Here is a 16,144-nt window from a genome sequence, read left to right on the forward strand (position 1 = left end):
TGCTCCCATAGATCCTTGACCTTGGCAACAGAAGGGCAACATAACATCCTGGAGTCTCACACTTGGCCACTGAAATGCCTTTTTCTCCCCCTGACTGTCATGTAGCCTGCTCATCTAGATGTTGTTACAACTGTTCAGCAGAGACAGATGGAGCATCACTAACTTGGCTGCTGGCTTTGTTCCTCTGTGAGGCAATTTCACCTCTTCAACAGTATCCAATATACCTATTGGGTAGGGGACTAGCCACAAGGCATTCCTGCCTGCCTTCCTGTCGTGGTGGTCACCAATCTACACTTTGGCTGAACCTGTGATATGGCCACCTCCTTGAAGTGACATATTCTGCCTCCTCTTGTGAGTCCATCTACCTCTCCAACTGATCCATGTGGTCAGAGAGGAGCAGCAGCTGGACACACTTCCTGCTGGGACACTGAATTCTCACACATTTTACAAGAGAGACCTATCACTCTACTAAATGCCAAATCTACCCCTCAAGTTATTACGGGGTTTAAAGGAAGAGGAAAGACCTTACATTGACTTATCTTGTCAATACTCATCCTTCCCATTGAAACCTCCTTCATCAAAGTCTTTGCACTTGGACATCAATGACGTTTCTCAAAATGGCCACTCCTGTTAGACCTTGCCTCTCTTTTAATTTTTTTTTGCTTTAGACCTACCAGTAGAAAAAGAATCATCTTCCATCACCTTTTTTTTAAACTCCCTCTCTGATACCATTGTGACAGAATCAAGAATCTCTTGAGCTGGTGCAGAACATTCTGAAAGTGGAGGATGAGCAGCCAGAGGTCATATTCTGCATTGGTACAAACTACATAGGTGGAATGAGGGTCCCACAAAGCGAATTTGAGAAGTAGAATGTGGAAAAGCAGTGGTGTAATCAGGATGACTCCCTGTGCCTCATGCTAAAGTGATAGAGTTGGACAAATCAGAAATGATCCCTAGTCTATGATGCCTCATGCTGGCTTTTTTGTCCATTTATACTAATTCCATCAAATTTTAATAGGCATGTATTTCTCTGTTCTACCCAAATGCCTTTTAAATGTTGTGCTTGTGTGTCTCCACTATCTCCTTTGGTAGAAAGTTTCAGATATCAACTACTCTTCATGTAATATAAAAACTTTTCTCTCAAGTGCCCTTTAAAACTCCTTCCTCTCACCTTAGACATATGCCCTCTTGTTTTTGATGCCCCTACCATGCAGAAAAAAAGATCTTGACTACTCTGTCTTGTATAATTCTGTATACCACTATTGGATCACCACTCAGATTTCATCACTCTTGGCAAAAAAATAACAATATTCATTCCCTCTTCATGACTCAAATCTTCCCATCAGGCAACACCCTGGTGAATCTCCTTTGTACTCAGCCCTGAATAACCACCTCCCCCCTATAAGTTGTGATCAGAACTGCACACAATGTTCCAAGTGCAGTCTAACCAGTATTTGTACCATTGGAGCATAATATCCTATTATAATGTTCAATTAACTTGTATCGTGTTTATAAGAATATTTTCAGGTAATGCACACACCTCTGTTTCAAGACCTTTTTTTTTCAAATCAAAATGGTGTGAGAAAAATGAGTTTTAAATTTTGTATATTTGTAAATTGAAGCCTTTTTACTCTAATTGTCTCTTTAAAAAAAATCTTTCTAGACAAAAGGACTGACCCTTGGTTCCTGGTTTATTCGCCAATTCCTGTTTTTGTAACCTTCATTGTGTATCTTCTAATTTGCAAATATGGACCAAAGTATATGCTGAGCCGAGAACCATTCAATCTGAAATACATACTCATTGTTTACAATTTTGCACTTGTTGCAATTTCAGCTTACATTTTCTGGGAGGTATGTATATTTCCTTAGAACTGTAATTGAGAATATTTTACATTTTATTTAAGCCATATGCTTTCTTGATTTTATTAATTTAAGTTGTTTTGTTGGCAAACTAGGCTTGTCCCATATATCTCTGGAGTATGGGGTTCATTAATGATTTAAGAAATAACATTAAAGTTCACCATCTGATTGTGTAGAATGAGCTTGCATAGCAGAGATTTGCCTTAATAACTGGATAATGAGAGCAGCAAAGGAATAATAAATACAATAATGTTTGTTCTTCTATATTTTGCTCAGGAATGTTATACACATAACTGAAGAATTTGTGTTATAAATAACACCCAGCTTAGCTTTTTGATATTTATTTGTGGGAGTTGAGATTTCTTGCAAGTTAGAAATTCGCATTAATTTCATGATATGTTGAATACTCTTTACATTTTAATGTGGAATGTAAATATCTTCTGGCTGAACCATCATTTACTGCCTTCATGACAGTGTAAGTGAGCAACCCAGAACTTGTGCTAAAGATACCCATGATACAGTTTAGTGACAAGTTCAGGGATTTTGACCCAGTGATAATGAAGAAGGATGATTTATAGATTTAACTCTAATCTCTATGCAAGCAGTGGACTTCCCACGAGCTTGATGGACTTGACCTTCCCATTGATACCTACACTCCAAATATGTAAAATATATTGAAGGCAGCAGATTTCTAAACTGAAACAAAAGCAGACAGAAATGACTTTTTAAGCTTACTGTTTTTGTATATTTAAAATACATTGAAGTTACCTTCCTGCTCCTGTTATCATTTGTGGAGTGAGGCTTGGCATTCTCTTAATAATCTCATGTGAATTGCATCTCTTGACATAAACTATGTTGTTGTTTGAGTAGACAAAGAATTGCTGGAGGAACTCAATTGGTCAGACCACATCCATTGATAGAAATGGTGAATCAAAGTTTCAATAAAAGATTCAGATCCGAGAATTGGACTGACCTTTTCTACCATGGATACTGTATGACCTACTGAGTTCATCCAGCAATTCTGTGTCTGCTCAAGGTTCCGGCATCTGCAGTTGTTCCATTTGTTCATCTTGATAATGTGAAAATATTGCATTCAAGTTTCTAGTGACATCAATTCGTGCAAACTACAGCTATCTATGTGAGCCTGTGGATTACAGCAACAGTGAACTTGGATTGCGGGTAAGAAGCATGACTCTGAGGGTGTGCAGTAATATTGTCCTTAAATTTTGATTGATTTATGGGTTAGGGAAGCATTATAGAATAGGCATTTGTTATTCCACAGTATATTCATAAGTCTTTTCATGAAATAAAAATTAGAACACTTTGGAATGCAATTTTTATTTGCTCTTTCTAGTTTATTTTGCTCTATTCTCATTCAAAGATACTACTTTCAAGTTTTAGAGTTTGAAACGGGGGAAAAAGCATGCGAGATCAAAAGTTATAATGACAATATTTCCAGTTGCATACTCTGTTGGAGATTTGGATCTCTTGTCAGATACTTTTGTTTGCAACATAGGAGTGTCATTGGTGCCTATAAAATTTGCATTTGGAACCAGATGTGCTTGATCTTTTTGCATGTTACTTTTTTTACTGAAAGCTAGCTTTGTTAACAGTAAACAAAGGAAGGCTTGACATGGAGCATTGTTCTTTAATTCCATGATGTGAAATGTGTGTGATCATAGTTGCTGAGTTTAAAAAAAAAATTGTAATTCTGCATATTGAGAACAGGCAATGTTAGTTACACTTTGACCGACTGGTTGCTTGGGTAGTGCCAGAACAACAGTCTTGCTCCCAATGTCATGAAGATCAAGGAGCTTATTGTTGATTCAACAAAGGACAGGCTGAGGAACCACACACCTGTCCGCATTGATAAGACAGAGGTGGATCGGAATAGAACTTTCAAGGTCCTAGGAGTCCATTTTTATGAAGACTTCACCCGGGGCCAGCACATCAATTCAACTGTAAAGAAGAAATACCCACACTACTTCTTTCTAAGGTGTCGGAGGAGAAATGGCATGTCGATGAATACTTTTATCAAACTTCCACAGGTGCAATGTAGAAAGTATTTTGACAGATTGCATCATAACCTAGTTTGGGAACCTAGGAGCGGGGAAGGCTGCAAGGTAACAAACATTGCAGATTCCGACCTCCCATCCATTGATTGTATCAATAGGCCTTTTCACATTGCCTGTAAAATGGGGATTCCCGGGAAATTTTCTTGGGAACCCTCCCATGAACCTGTGGTGTGAAAATGTCAGCCCAGGAAAATTACGTGGGTCTGCGGCCCTACCTTTTTTTAACCTTCTTGCAGCATTTTTCAAACTTTTCTGGATTTTATCCCACTTTTTAAAATTTTCAAAATGCCATGTAACGACATCGCAAAACCTGGCCACCATTTACTTTTACATTCACAGGTTGATAAATTAGACATTTCCAACACCATAATGTGAATGGATACATTACAACTGTTTGTATAATGGCTTGAAATTTTTAAACTTTGTTCACAGCTGGATGACACCAGTTTTGGTGTCAATAATTTATATAAAATGTAGAATTATTCTTAAAATATCCATGGATACAATGATGGAATAATGGGTGCCTGAATAGTGGAAGATTTTCCTGACCAATGTTTGAACTTAATTTGAACACTAGCTTCTATTGTTCATGTCCCTTTCCAATAACTTCATTTCATCCCTGTGCTGTATCGGTGATTTCCTCCTTGTTCTAACCAAACTCCATCACAGAAAGTTGACCTCCAAGTGGATGTTCCACTTTTGTATGTTCACGTTGAAGATGTACAGTTGAAGAATTTTTCTTCTGTAAATATTTTCATAATTATTGCATTATCTTTTACTGAGAGCCTCCAGAACAATTTTTGTTAACCTTAGTGCATCATTACAGTGTGTCCAGCTGTCCCTTGTTTGAAAATATAACAAATATTTCTTGACCTATGGTCTGCAATAGACAATAGACAATAGGAGCTGGAGTAGGCCATTTGACCCGTCGGGCCAGCACTGCCATTTTAGATCATGGCTGATCATTACCATCAGTACCCCCTTCCAGCCTTATCCCCATAACCCTTAACTCCGTTACCCACAAGAGTCTTATTTAACTCTCTTTTGAACATAGTCAGCGAATCCGCCTCTACCACCCTCTGTGGCAGAGCATTCCACAGATTTACACTTCTCTGGGTAAAAAAATGCTTTCTCATCTCCGTCATAAAGGGCCTACCCTGTACTCTTAAACTATGCCCTCTAGTCCTCGTCTCCCCCATCATTGGGAACAAGTAATCAGACTTCACCTTGTCTATCCCCCTGATGATTTTGTATATCTCAATCATGTCCCCCCTCATCCTTCTAAACTCCAATGGATACAAGTCCAGTTTTTCTAGCCTTGCTGCATATGACAACCCTGCCATCCCTGGAACTAACCTTGTAAATCTGCACTGCACACCCTCTATAGCTAGTATGTCCTTCCTCAAGTTTGGAGACCAGAACTGGACGCAATACTCCAGGTGGGGTCTCACCAGGGCCCTGTATAACTGCAGAAGGGCGTCTCTGTTCCTATACTCCAATCCCCTCTTTATGAAAGCCAACATTGCATTTGCCTTCTTCACAGCTTTCTGAACCTGCATGCTAGCCTTCAGTGACCGGTGAACAAGTACACCCAGATCCATTTGCACTTCCCCACTCCCTAGCTTGTCTCCATTTAAATAATACTCAGCTTTCCTATTACTTCCCCCAAAATGAATAACCTCACATTTGTTCACATTGAAATTCATCTTCCATTTAGCCGCCCACTCCTCCAGCCTGTCCAAGTCCCTCTGCATTTTCCTTACATCCTCCTCACACCCCACACTGCCACCCAGTTTAGTGCCCTTGATGGTCCATGGTGTTGTTATAAGTGGTCCACATGATGCAGTAAAGGCAAATGTTACTGATATAATAAATGTGATATGTAAAACAAGATTGATGATGAAAAAATAAAAAAATCCCATCTATGGTCTAGAAGGACACTTCAGCTTGCCAGCCACACTCCCAACACATTGGTAATCCATGGATTTAATGGTGATGGTCCACACCACAGGTGGGCAACCTTTTTTAGAAAAGACTCGCATTCCACCTTAAATATTCCCTATAAGTGTTCTGTAATTAGTAAAGGATTGCTTAAGATGGTATATGGGTGGAAAGAAAAAGTTTTAAAACCACTGTTTTAATCGTACCTTGTTAGTGACTTGTTATGTGCACGGTTTCATAACTCCAAAGGAAATGGGCCAATGACAATTTTTCTCAAGCAAAATATTTCAGTATCAGTTGTCTAAATCTGTGGTTTTCAACTTTTTCCCCCACTCACATACCACCTTAAGACATCCCTTACCAATCACAGAGCACTTATGGCATAGGGAATACTTATGGTAAAATGTGAATTTTTAAAAAAGGGTTGCCCACCCCTGGTCTACACCAAGTAAAGGAAAAATTGGTCATTGGGTTTAAAAATAAAAGTTGAGAAGCACTAGTGTAAACAATGCATGGAATTGTAATATTCTCAGTTTGTTGAGACATTCAACATGATAACCGGCCATTTTGCCCCATGAGTCCGTCCTGCCCATTTTACACCCAATTAACCTACGCCTCCAGTACGTTTCGAATGGTGGGAGGAAACCAGAGCTCAAGGGAAAACCCACACAGACATGGGGAGAATGTACAAACTCCTTGATTGCAATAATCTTAGAATAATCAAATTAGAATTTGGAAATTTGACTTGAATTAAAACAAATTGATATATTTAACATTACAGATTTGTTGGACAAAATGTGTAACTAAGCAGGACTAAGCAGGAAATTTAATGATATTGCTCAAAAAACAGCACAAAACCCAGTAAAAATACACAATTCATTAAAAAATATATCATGGATCAGTTGTAATTATCACAAAATGTAAATCTGTGTTTTAGAAAGAGTCTGTGCCAAGTATTATGTTTTTTTTAATTTTAGATTTTGCGGCTTTTGCTATTGTCTTTCTCTCTTTTCAGATGGCAAATGTCTGCTGGTGGTTTTTCTTCTCCAAAGTCATTGAACTAATGGATACAGTAAGTGAATATCTTTATTTTAAAAAAGTAATTTCAATTATTTTCATGATTTTGATGGATTTTAAAGGCAACATTTCAGCTCATACTGGGTTATGAATTTTTTTTGATAAAAGGTTTTGAAACATGGACTAATGTTTTCAATTCACTTATCTGTGTGTTAACTGTTTTCTTGGAAATTCCCTTCTAGATTTTAAGTAATTAATGTTACAAGTCTGGTATAATAGATATCAAAACCACGCATGCAAATATATGTTTGGTACAGTCGTCGGGTGCGGTTTAAACTAATTTGGCAGGGGGGTGGGAACCTGTATGATAGGGCAAAGGACAGAAAAGATAAAACAGGAAAAGTTAGGTTAGGCAGCGAAAGTAAAAAATCAGAAAGAGCAAGGAGGATGAAAAAAGCAAATCTGAAGATTTTATATCTTAATGCAAGAAGCATTCGGAATAAGGTAGATGAATTAACTATGGAAATTGAGATAAACAAATATGATTTGATTGGGATTACAGAAACATGGCTGCAGGGAACTTAACATCCCGGGGAATACGATATTTAGGAGGGATTGGCAAGAAATAAAAGGGGGTGGGGTAATATTGATGGTGAGAGAAGGGACCGACACGATTGACAGAAAGGATATCAACTCGGAAGATGCGGAATCTATATGGGTAGAACTGAGGAATAGCAAGGGGCGGAAAACTTTATTGGGGGTGGTATATAGGCCTCCAAATAGTAGTGTAGAGGTGAGGGAAGGCATTAAAAGAGAAATTAGAAAAGCGTGCAATAAGGGAACAGCTGTCATCATGGGAGACTTTAATTTGCAAATAGATTGGACTAGTCAAATTGGTAAAAATACAGAGGAGGAGGAATTCCTTGAATGTTTACGGGACGGTTATCTAGACCAATATGTCGAGGAACCAACTCGGGAGCAGGCCATTTTAGATTGGGTATTATTTAATGATAAGGGGCTAATCAACAATCTTGTTGTACGAGGCCCTTTGGGTAGGAGCGATCACAATATGATCGAATTCTCACTCGACATGGAGAGTGATGAAATTAAAACCGAGACTAAGGACCTGAATTTAAATAAAGGGAATTATGATGGTATGAAACGGGAGTTGAGTAAGTTTGATTGGGTGGTGTTTATGGGGGAGTTGACTGTGGATAGACAATGGAAAGCATTCACAGATCTAATGGAGAAATTGCAAAAATCGTTTATACCGGTTTGGCAAAAAAAAAACTAAAAAAGGTGACTCAACCGTGGATAACAAGGGAAATTAGAGACAGCATTAGGTCCAAAGAGAGAGCATATCAATTGGCCAAAAAAAGTACCACAACCAAAGACTGGGAGCAGTTCAAGATGCACCAAAGGAGGACAAAGGGATTAATCAAGAGAGCAAAAATAAATTACGAAAGTAAGCTTGCGGCAAATATAAAAAGTGACTGCAAAAGCTTTTATAAATATGTCAAGAGGAAAAGATTGGTGAAATCCAGAGTAGGTCCTTTGCATTCGGAATCTGGGGAATATATAATGGGGAATAAGGAAATGGCAGACCAATTAAATTCTTACTTTAGTTCTATTTTTACAAGAGAGGATACAAATAACCTCCCAAGGATGTTGGGAAACATAGAGACTAATGCATGGGAGGAACTGAAAGAAATCAGTACCTCTAAGGACATGATGTTGTGGAAATTGATGGGATTGAAGGCAGATAAATCCCAAGGGCCTGATAATCTACATCCTAGGGTACTTAAGGAAGTGGCCATTCAGATAGCAGATGCTTTAAGAATTATTTTCCAGAACTCGATAGACTCAGGATCAGTACCCATGGATTGGAGGGTAGCTAATGTTACCCACTATTTAAAAAGGGGGGTAGAGAAAAAGTGGGGAATTATAGGCCAGTGAGCCTTACATCAGTAGTGGGCAAAATGATGGAATCCATTATTAAGGATGTAATAGCGGAGCATATGACTAGCAGAGAAGGGATCGGACGGAGTCGACATGGATTTACAAAAGGTAAATCGTGCTTGACAAATCTATTGGAATTCTTTGAGATGGTGACAGGTAGAATAGATGGGGGAGAGCCAGTGTATGTGGTGTACCTGGACTTCCAAAAGGCCTTCGATAAGGTCCCGCATAAACGACTGGCTTCCAAAATCAAGGCTCATGGGATTGGGGGCAAAGTATTGATGTGGATTGAGAACTGGCTGGCAGGTAGAAGACAGAGAGTTGGGATAAATGGCTCGTTTTCTGAGTGGCAGGCAGTGACCAGTGGGGTGCCACAGGGATCTGTACTGGGACCCCAGCTGTTCACAATTTACATTAATGATCTGGATGTAATATCTCCAAATTTGCAGATGACACTGAGCTAGGAGGGGTTGTGTGCACGGAAGAGGGGGTCAGGAAGCTCCAATGTGATTTGGATAAATTGAGGGGCTGGGCAGATACATGGCAAATGCACTACAATGTGGATAAATGTGAGGTTATCCACTTTGGTAATACAAACCGGAGGGCAGATTACTATTTGAATAGCAATAGATTAAGAGATGGGGAAGTGCAGAGAGACCTAGGGGTACTTGTACACCAGTCTCTGAAGGCGAGCATGCAGGTACAGCAGGCGGTTAAAAAGGAAAATGGTATGTTGGCCTTCATATCAAGAGGGTTTGAGTATAGGAACAAGGATACCTTACTGCAGCTGTACAGGGCCTTGGTGAGACCCCACTTGGAGTATTGTGTGCAGTTTTGGTCTCCTTATCTAAGGAAGGATGTTCTTGCAATGGAGGGAGTGCAGAGGCGATTCACCAGGCTGATACTTGGAATGGCAGGAATGACTTAGGAGGAAAGATTGCGCAAATTGGGATTGTACTTGTTGGAGTTTAGAAGATTGAGAGGGGATCTCATAGAGACATATAAAATTCTGGCAGGACTGGACAGAATGGATGCAGATGGGAAGTTTCCAAGGATGGGAAAATCCAGAACCCGGGGCCATGGTTTGAGGATAATAGGCAAACCATTTAGGACCGAGGTGAGGAGGAATTTCTTTACCCAGAGGGTGGTGAATCTGTGGAATTTATTGCCACAGAGGGCAGTAGAGCCAGGTTCATTAAATCTATTTAAGAGGGAATTAGATATATTTCTTCAGTATAAGGGTATTAAAGGTTACGGAGAGAAGGCGGGGACGGGGTACTGAACTTTAAGATCAGCCATGATCTCGTTGAATGGCGGAGCAGGCTCGAAGGGTCGAATGACCTACTCCTGCTCCTATCTTCTATGTTTCTGTGTTCTTTAGCATGTAATAGTGGATTGAATATTGGTTATTAAAACGATGATAATACATTCTGAAATAATACCCCTGCCCCTTGTCAATGCAATAGAAAAAGGATGTTACTTTTGGCTCTCGATACAAGCCAGTACAGAATCACTTTTATATCTGCTTGATGAATTCTTGTCATAAAGTCAGTAGATTCCAGAAGTTAGATATATTAATATAGTCTAATGCACCTCTTCAGAGATAAAGTCCTTCCTATTTTCTTGTTGGACTGATTTTTCACGAGTCTTATATCGTAGTCGAAAGAAGAACCAAAATTTTCTCAAGCCTGGTGAACATCTTCCCTCAAAGAAATTGAGAAGAGGTAGATGAACCAGGCATTGAAATGATAAAGGGTTGTTGAGATTGAATGCAACGGTCACTCATATTCGATCACTCATTTACAGTGCTGCTTTGCAATGGTGATGAAGGAAAGGATGAGATGCTGTATGAATTCGGAACTATGTCTCCCTTTGACTGGCAGAACCAGATGAGCATTTGCGTGCAATTGAATTTGCAACAAAGATCAATGATTATATTTCTCACTTTTATTGCAATAAAAAAGAAATACAGTCAAGATGACTATCAAGTACCATTAATATTGTTGTGGCTTGGATATTTGCCACTTTTGGTCAGTATCTTTGTTTCAGAATGCTACTGGCTACTAGACAGTAGAACGAACTGTTAACTTTCTACTTGTACCACTTAGTCGCTTTTTATGTGGAGCCTTAAAATCAAAACATCGCAAAATGTGTTGGTATGCTAAGTTTTAAAAAGTGTAGTTAATTGTCAGGCTGTCGACTTCATTATTCTGCATCAACTTACCCATAGAACTTAATGAGCATGCCAAGCCTAATCTTCTGATGCGGCGCTGCTAAATTCTTCTGGCATTCCCCTCAGCGGAGTCTCACACAAGACGAGACTGAATGTAATGCTATTAGAAATTTAATTTCCCAGTAGGAAATGATTTCCATGGCTTCAAAATATGATCTGAATAAAGATCTGAGATTTTTGCACTTGAGTATTTTATCCAGGCTAATGGTGCTGTCTGGTAATGGAGAAGTTTTCCTGTATCAAAGAAAACTAGAGAATCACGAATAACGTGTCTCAAATGTAATGACCTTGATGATTACTGAACTTAACTATGTTAGAATGTGCATGGATACAGAACTTTGTTTCAATGAAGAAGAAATGTAACAATAATTTAAAAAAAATATTTTTTGCACAGCCCTCTCAGCCGACAGTCAACATGGGGCAAGGGGCAAGATTCACAGAGGCTTATTATGCACTGAAGTCGATTCTGCCTTTTATTACACATGAAAAGTTTTCCATGCAGGCCTTGCAATCTTTTACTTTTTCACTTTGCTCCTGTCTGTTAACTCCATCTCGTTTCCTTTTGGCAGGTATTTTTTATTCTGAGGAAAAAACACAATCAGGTCACATTTCTTCATGTTTACCACCATGGCACGATGATTTTCAATTGGTGGGCGGGAGTGAAATATGTACCAGGGGGGCAGTGTAAGTATTCAGTTAGTGGACTTTTGGGGGGGAAATGCAGTGATCAATTAATTATTTCTATTCAATGTCGAATCTTAGAAAGTAAGTTGCAGTTCATTAATTTGTAAATTAGTAGATAACCTCTATTTTGCTTTGATTCAAAATAAATAATAATACAGACTGTCAATTATTGTTGTTTCGTAACGGCCCACCCATCACATTGTCCACTCTGTGGAACAAGTTCCTTTATTGTCACAATAAACCATTGAAGCGTTGTTGAAAATTAGAATCTTGCCGTGCCAATGGGGCCATTCGGTCCATTAAAACAATGGGTTTTTGAACAAAATGCGTAACTGAACATGACTTCATCAGTTTTCTCACCATATTTCTCTGCAAGTATTTGCTCTATTTAAAATGATCTCTAGAATATTACATGCAGTTCTGGTCACTATGGAAGGATGCGATTAAACTGGGGAGGCTGTTGAAAAGGTTCACAAGGATGTAGTATGAACTTGAGTTATGTGGGTAGGCAACGATGTTTTCTAATGAATGAAGGTTGTCCCACCCAACCTTCCCCCCCCCCCCCACCTCCAGTGCCCCCCTTTCCCATCAAACCATTCAGGTCACCGCCTCCCACCTCCCCTCCAACATGGTACTTGTTCCTTTTCCGCTAGCAACTTGTCCCAGGAATTAACGGGGAATTATCCGGTTAAGAGTCCAGTGGAAAAGGAAAACAATTAGCTGATGCCGGAGTGCTGATTAAACCAGTGGAAAAAAGACAACTTCCATCCATTGCATTCCGTTTGAAGGTAGACTCTCTGATCCCTGGGGATGAGTTGTGTTCTGTGGAAAAGCAGTCAATGCACCAATTAAAGGCAGTCCAATGGAAACCGAACAAATGCCTTCCTATCCCGGGACTCTGCACAGCCACTTAACTGGGGTGACTAAAACTGCACACAATACTCCAAATTTGGCCTCGCCATGTCTTCTACATCTTTACCATAACATCCCACTCCTATACTCAATACTTTGATTGATGGAGGCCACTATGCAAAAGCTCTCTTTACAACCCTACCCACCTGTGATGCCACCAGGGTATTATGTATCTGTATTCCCAGGTCCCTCTGTTCTACCACACTCCTCAGTGTCCTACCATTCACCATGTACATCCTTTCTTGGTTTGTTCTTCCAAAATGTAACAGCTCACACTTGTCTGCATAAAATCCCATCTGCCATTTTCATCCCATTTTTCCAACTGGTCCAGATCCCTCTGCAACCTTTGAAAACCTTCGCTGTCCACAATGCCTCCAATCTTAGTGTCATCTGCAAATTTGCTGATCCAATTAACTACATTATCATCCAGATCATTGATAAAGATGACAAACAACAATTGTCCCAGCACCAATCCTTGAGACACCCCACTAGTCACAGGCCTCCAGTCTGAGAAGCAATCATCCACCACTACTCTCTGGCTTCTCCTGTCCAGCCATTGTCCAATCCATTTCACTACTTCACCGTGAATACCTAGCGTCTGAACATTCCTGACTAATCTCCCATATGGGACCTTGTCAAATGCTTTACTAAAATCCATGTAGACAACATCCACAGCCTTTCCTTCATCAACTTTCCTGATAAACTCCTTGGAAAAACTATATGATTGGGTAAGCGTGACCTATGCTACAAAGCCATGTTGACTATCCCTAATCAGTCCCTGGCTAAGCAAGTAATTGTATATCCGATCTCTTAGAACACCTTCCAATAATTTACCTACTACTGACATTAGGCTCAACAGCCTATAATTTTCCATGGTTACTTTTGGAGGCTTTTTAAACAAGGGAACCACATGAGCAACCCTTCAATCCTCCAGGACTTCACCCGTGGCTAAGGACATTTTAAATATTTCTGCCAGAGTCCCTGCAATTTCTAATGAGCTCCTTCAAGTTCAGAGGGAATATCTTATCAGGCCCTAGGGATTTATCCAACCTTGTTTGCTTTAAGACAGCAAGCACGTCCTCTTCTTTAATCTGTATAGGTTCCATTGACCTGACTGATTGTTTTCCTTACTTCCCTCCACTCTGTGCCCATTTCCTGAGTGAATACTGATGAAAAAATAAACATTTAAGATCTCTCCCAGCTCTTTTGGCTTCATACAAAGCCGACCACTGATCTTCAATTTTGTCCCTTACTATCCTTTTGCTCTTAATATACCTGTCGAAATTCTTAGGATTTTCCTTCACATTGTCTGACAAAGCAACCTCGTGTCTTCTTTTAATCTTCTTGATTTCTTTCTTGAAGTTTTTCTTGCATTTTTATGCTCCTCGAATAACCTCATTTGCTCCATGTTGCCTATACTTGCTATACACCTCTTTCTTTTTTCAGAGGTTCTGCAATATCCCTCAAAATCCAAGGTTTCCTGTGTCTGTTAACCTTGCCTTTAATCCTGACAGGAACATAGAAACTCTATTCTCAGAATTTCACCTTTGAAGGTCTTCCACTTACCACACACATCCTTGCCCGAAAACAACTTATCCAAATCATCACATTTTAGATCCTTTCTCATTTCCTCAAAATTGGCCTTTCTCCAATTTAGAGTCTTAACCCGAGGCCCAGACCTATCCTTTTGCATAATTAACTTGAAACTAATGTCATTATGATTACTGGACCCACAATGCTCCCCTACACCTGCTTCTGTCACCTGTCCTGTCTCATTCCCTAATAGGAGATCCAATATTGCATTCTTTCTCATTGGTACATCTATATATTGAATTAGAAAACTTTCATGAACACATTTGACAACTCCAAGCCATCCAATTCTTTCACAGTATGGGAGTCTCCGTTAATATATGGAAAGTTTAAAATCTCCTACTAATGCAGCCTGCACCTGTCTTCTGTCTTTCTATAGACTCATTCCTCCAATTCTCATTGGCTATTGGTGTTCTATAATACAACCCCATGAGTGTGGTCATACCTTTTCCCATTCCTCAGCTCCACCCATATAACCTCCTCAAAGAATTCCAGTTGGTTTGTCAAGCAATATTTCTCGGAGCTAACTTCTGCCTATTTTACTGTGTTCCTTCAAGTGCCATGAATTCTCCTCCTTAACTTAAACCTTCGTCCTTTGCTACTGCCCATTGTGGCCCTGGAAATAGTGCTGGCTGTTCAACATATCTGTGCTTCTCATAATCTTGTATACAAATCCTCTTAAATTTATAAATTATAAATTTAGACATTCAGCACAGTAACAGGACCTTTCAGCCCATGAGTCTGTGCCGGCCAATTTGCACCCAATTAACCTACACCCTCGGTATGTTTTGAACAGTGGGAGGAAACCAGAGTCCCCGGGGAAAACCCACGCAGACAGGGGGAGAATGTACAAACTCCTTATATACAGCGCGGCATTCAAACCCCGGTCCCGATTGCTGCCGCTGTAAAGGCGTTGAGCTAACAGCTACGCCAACCATGCCTCCTCTTCTTTGCTTGAACAAGTAGGAATGTGAAACCAGTAATATTTCAAATGCTGGTTTTTGCTCTTGTTATGGATAAAAAATGTAATTACTATTCACTAATCTACGTTCTTTGTCTTCAGCCTTCTTTATTGGCTTATTGAATTCCTTTGTCCACATTGTGATGTACCTGTATTATGGCGTTGCTGCTATGGGACCACACATGCGCAAGTACCTGTGGTGGAAGCGTTATCTCACAATGCTTCAGCTGGTATGTTGGTAATTCATTGTGTAAATTTAAAAATAATGGAGTACTAAAAAAATCCTGGTTTGGACATAAAATTAAACATACCTGAAAATTCAATCTACCTGATGCTCCTACTTTTGTGTTAAGGATTTGCATTTGGATGATTCCATGCTTCAGGTGCGGCTTTCAGAATTAGCTCTTCCACTGCACTGATGTTATTGCTTTTTCTTTCTTGACAACTCATAATTGTGATCAAATCTGTAACTCACATTGATACTGAAAGCAAGTCTCCCTTTATAATGCTGGATGCCGGCTTTGTTCACAAAATTGCAACTTGTAACGTATTGAGTTTGGGTTCAGTTCCGCGACTCACATGTAAGCTAAAATTATCCAGGTAGTTTCCTGAGCCGCTCCTGCCGGGACCCTGCCAGTGGCAGCGGGGCGTCAGCCTCCCAAGATGGTGCCGAGTAACTTGGGACAGTGGTGCCACTTCGCAACCTACATTGTGTTTTGGTACACAAGTGCAGATTGCCATTGGTCTCTCTCCCTCTTCAATTTCTCTCTCCCTTCCCAGCAACAGCAATCTGCACGTGTTCCAAATCTTTTTTTTACTACAAGAGAAGCACTGAAAGGATGTTTTGGTGGGGGAACAATCTGCGTGTGCTGATTGGAGTGAAGCATTTCCTTCAGAGAAGGAAAAGCAACC

At 39.8% G+C, this 16,144-nt stretch overlaps 1 protein-coding gene across 2 annotated transcripts in view; it reads left to right on the top strand.

The window, feature by feature from the left end:
* The window catches only part of LOC138763900 (very long chain fatty acid elongase 4-like), a 65,377-nt gene that overhangs the window by 47,200 nt on the left and 2,033 nt on the right, over window positions 1-16,144 (top strand). The window contains exons 1-6 of one of the 2 annotated variants that reach the window (XM_069938864.1): window positions 831-1,527; window positions 1,664-1,851; window positions 2,959-3,039; window positions 6,892-6,948; window positions 11,655-11,769; window positions 15,335-15,462. In XM_069938864.1, coding sequence (XP_069794965.1) covers window positions 1,428-1,527; window positions 1,664-1,851; window positions 2,959-3,039; window positions 6,892-6,948; window positions 11,655-11,769; window positions 15,335-15,462 — 669 coding nt within the window. In that variant the 5' untranslated portion in view covers window positions 831-1,427. Of the gene's footprint in view, window positions 1-830; window positions 1,528-1,663; window positions 1,852-2,958; window positions 3,040-6,891; window positions 6,949-11,654; window positions 11,770-15,334; window positions 15,463-16,144 lie in introns of those variants that run through there. The other variant, XM_069938865.1, reaches the window with a different exon arrangement.

Source organism: Narcine bancroftii, chromosome 5 (genome assembly GCF_036971445.1).
Source record: "Narcine bancroftii isolate sNarBan1 chromosome 5, sNarBan1.hap1, whole genome shotgun sequence".
NCBI classification, from domain to species: domain Eukaryota; kingdom Metazoa; phylum Chordata; class Chondrichthyes; order Torpediniformes; family Narcinidae; genus Narcine; species Narcine bancroftii.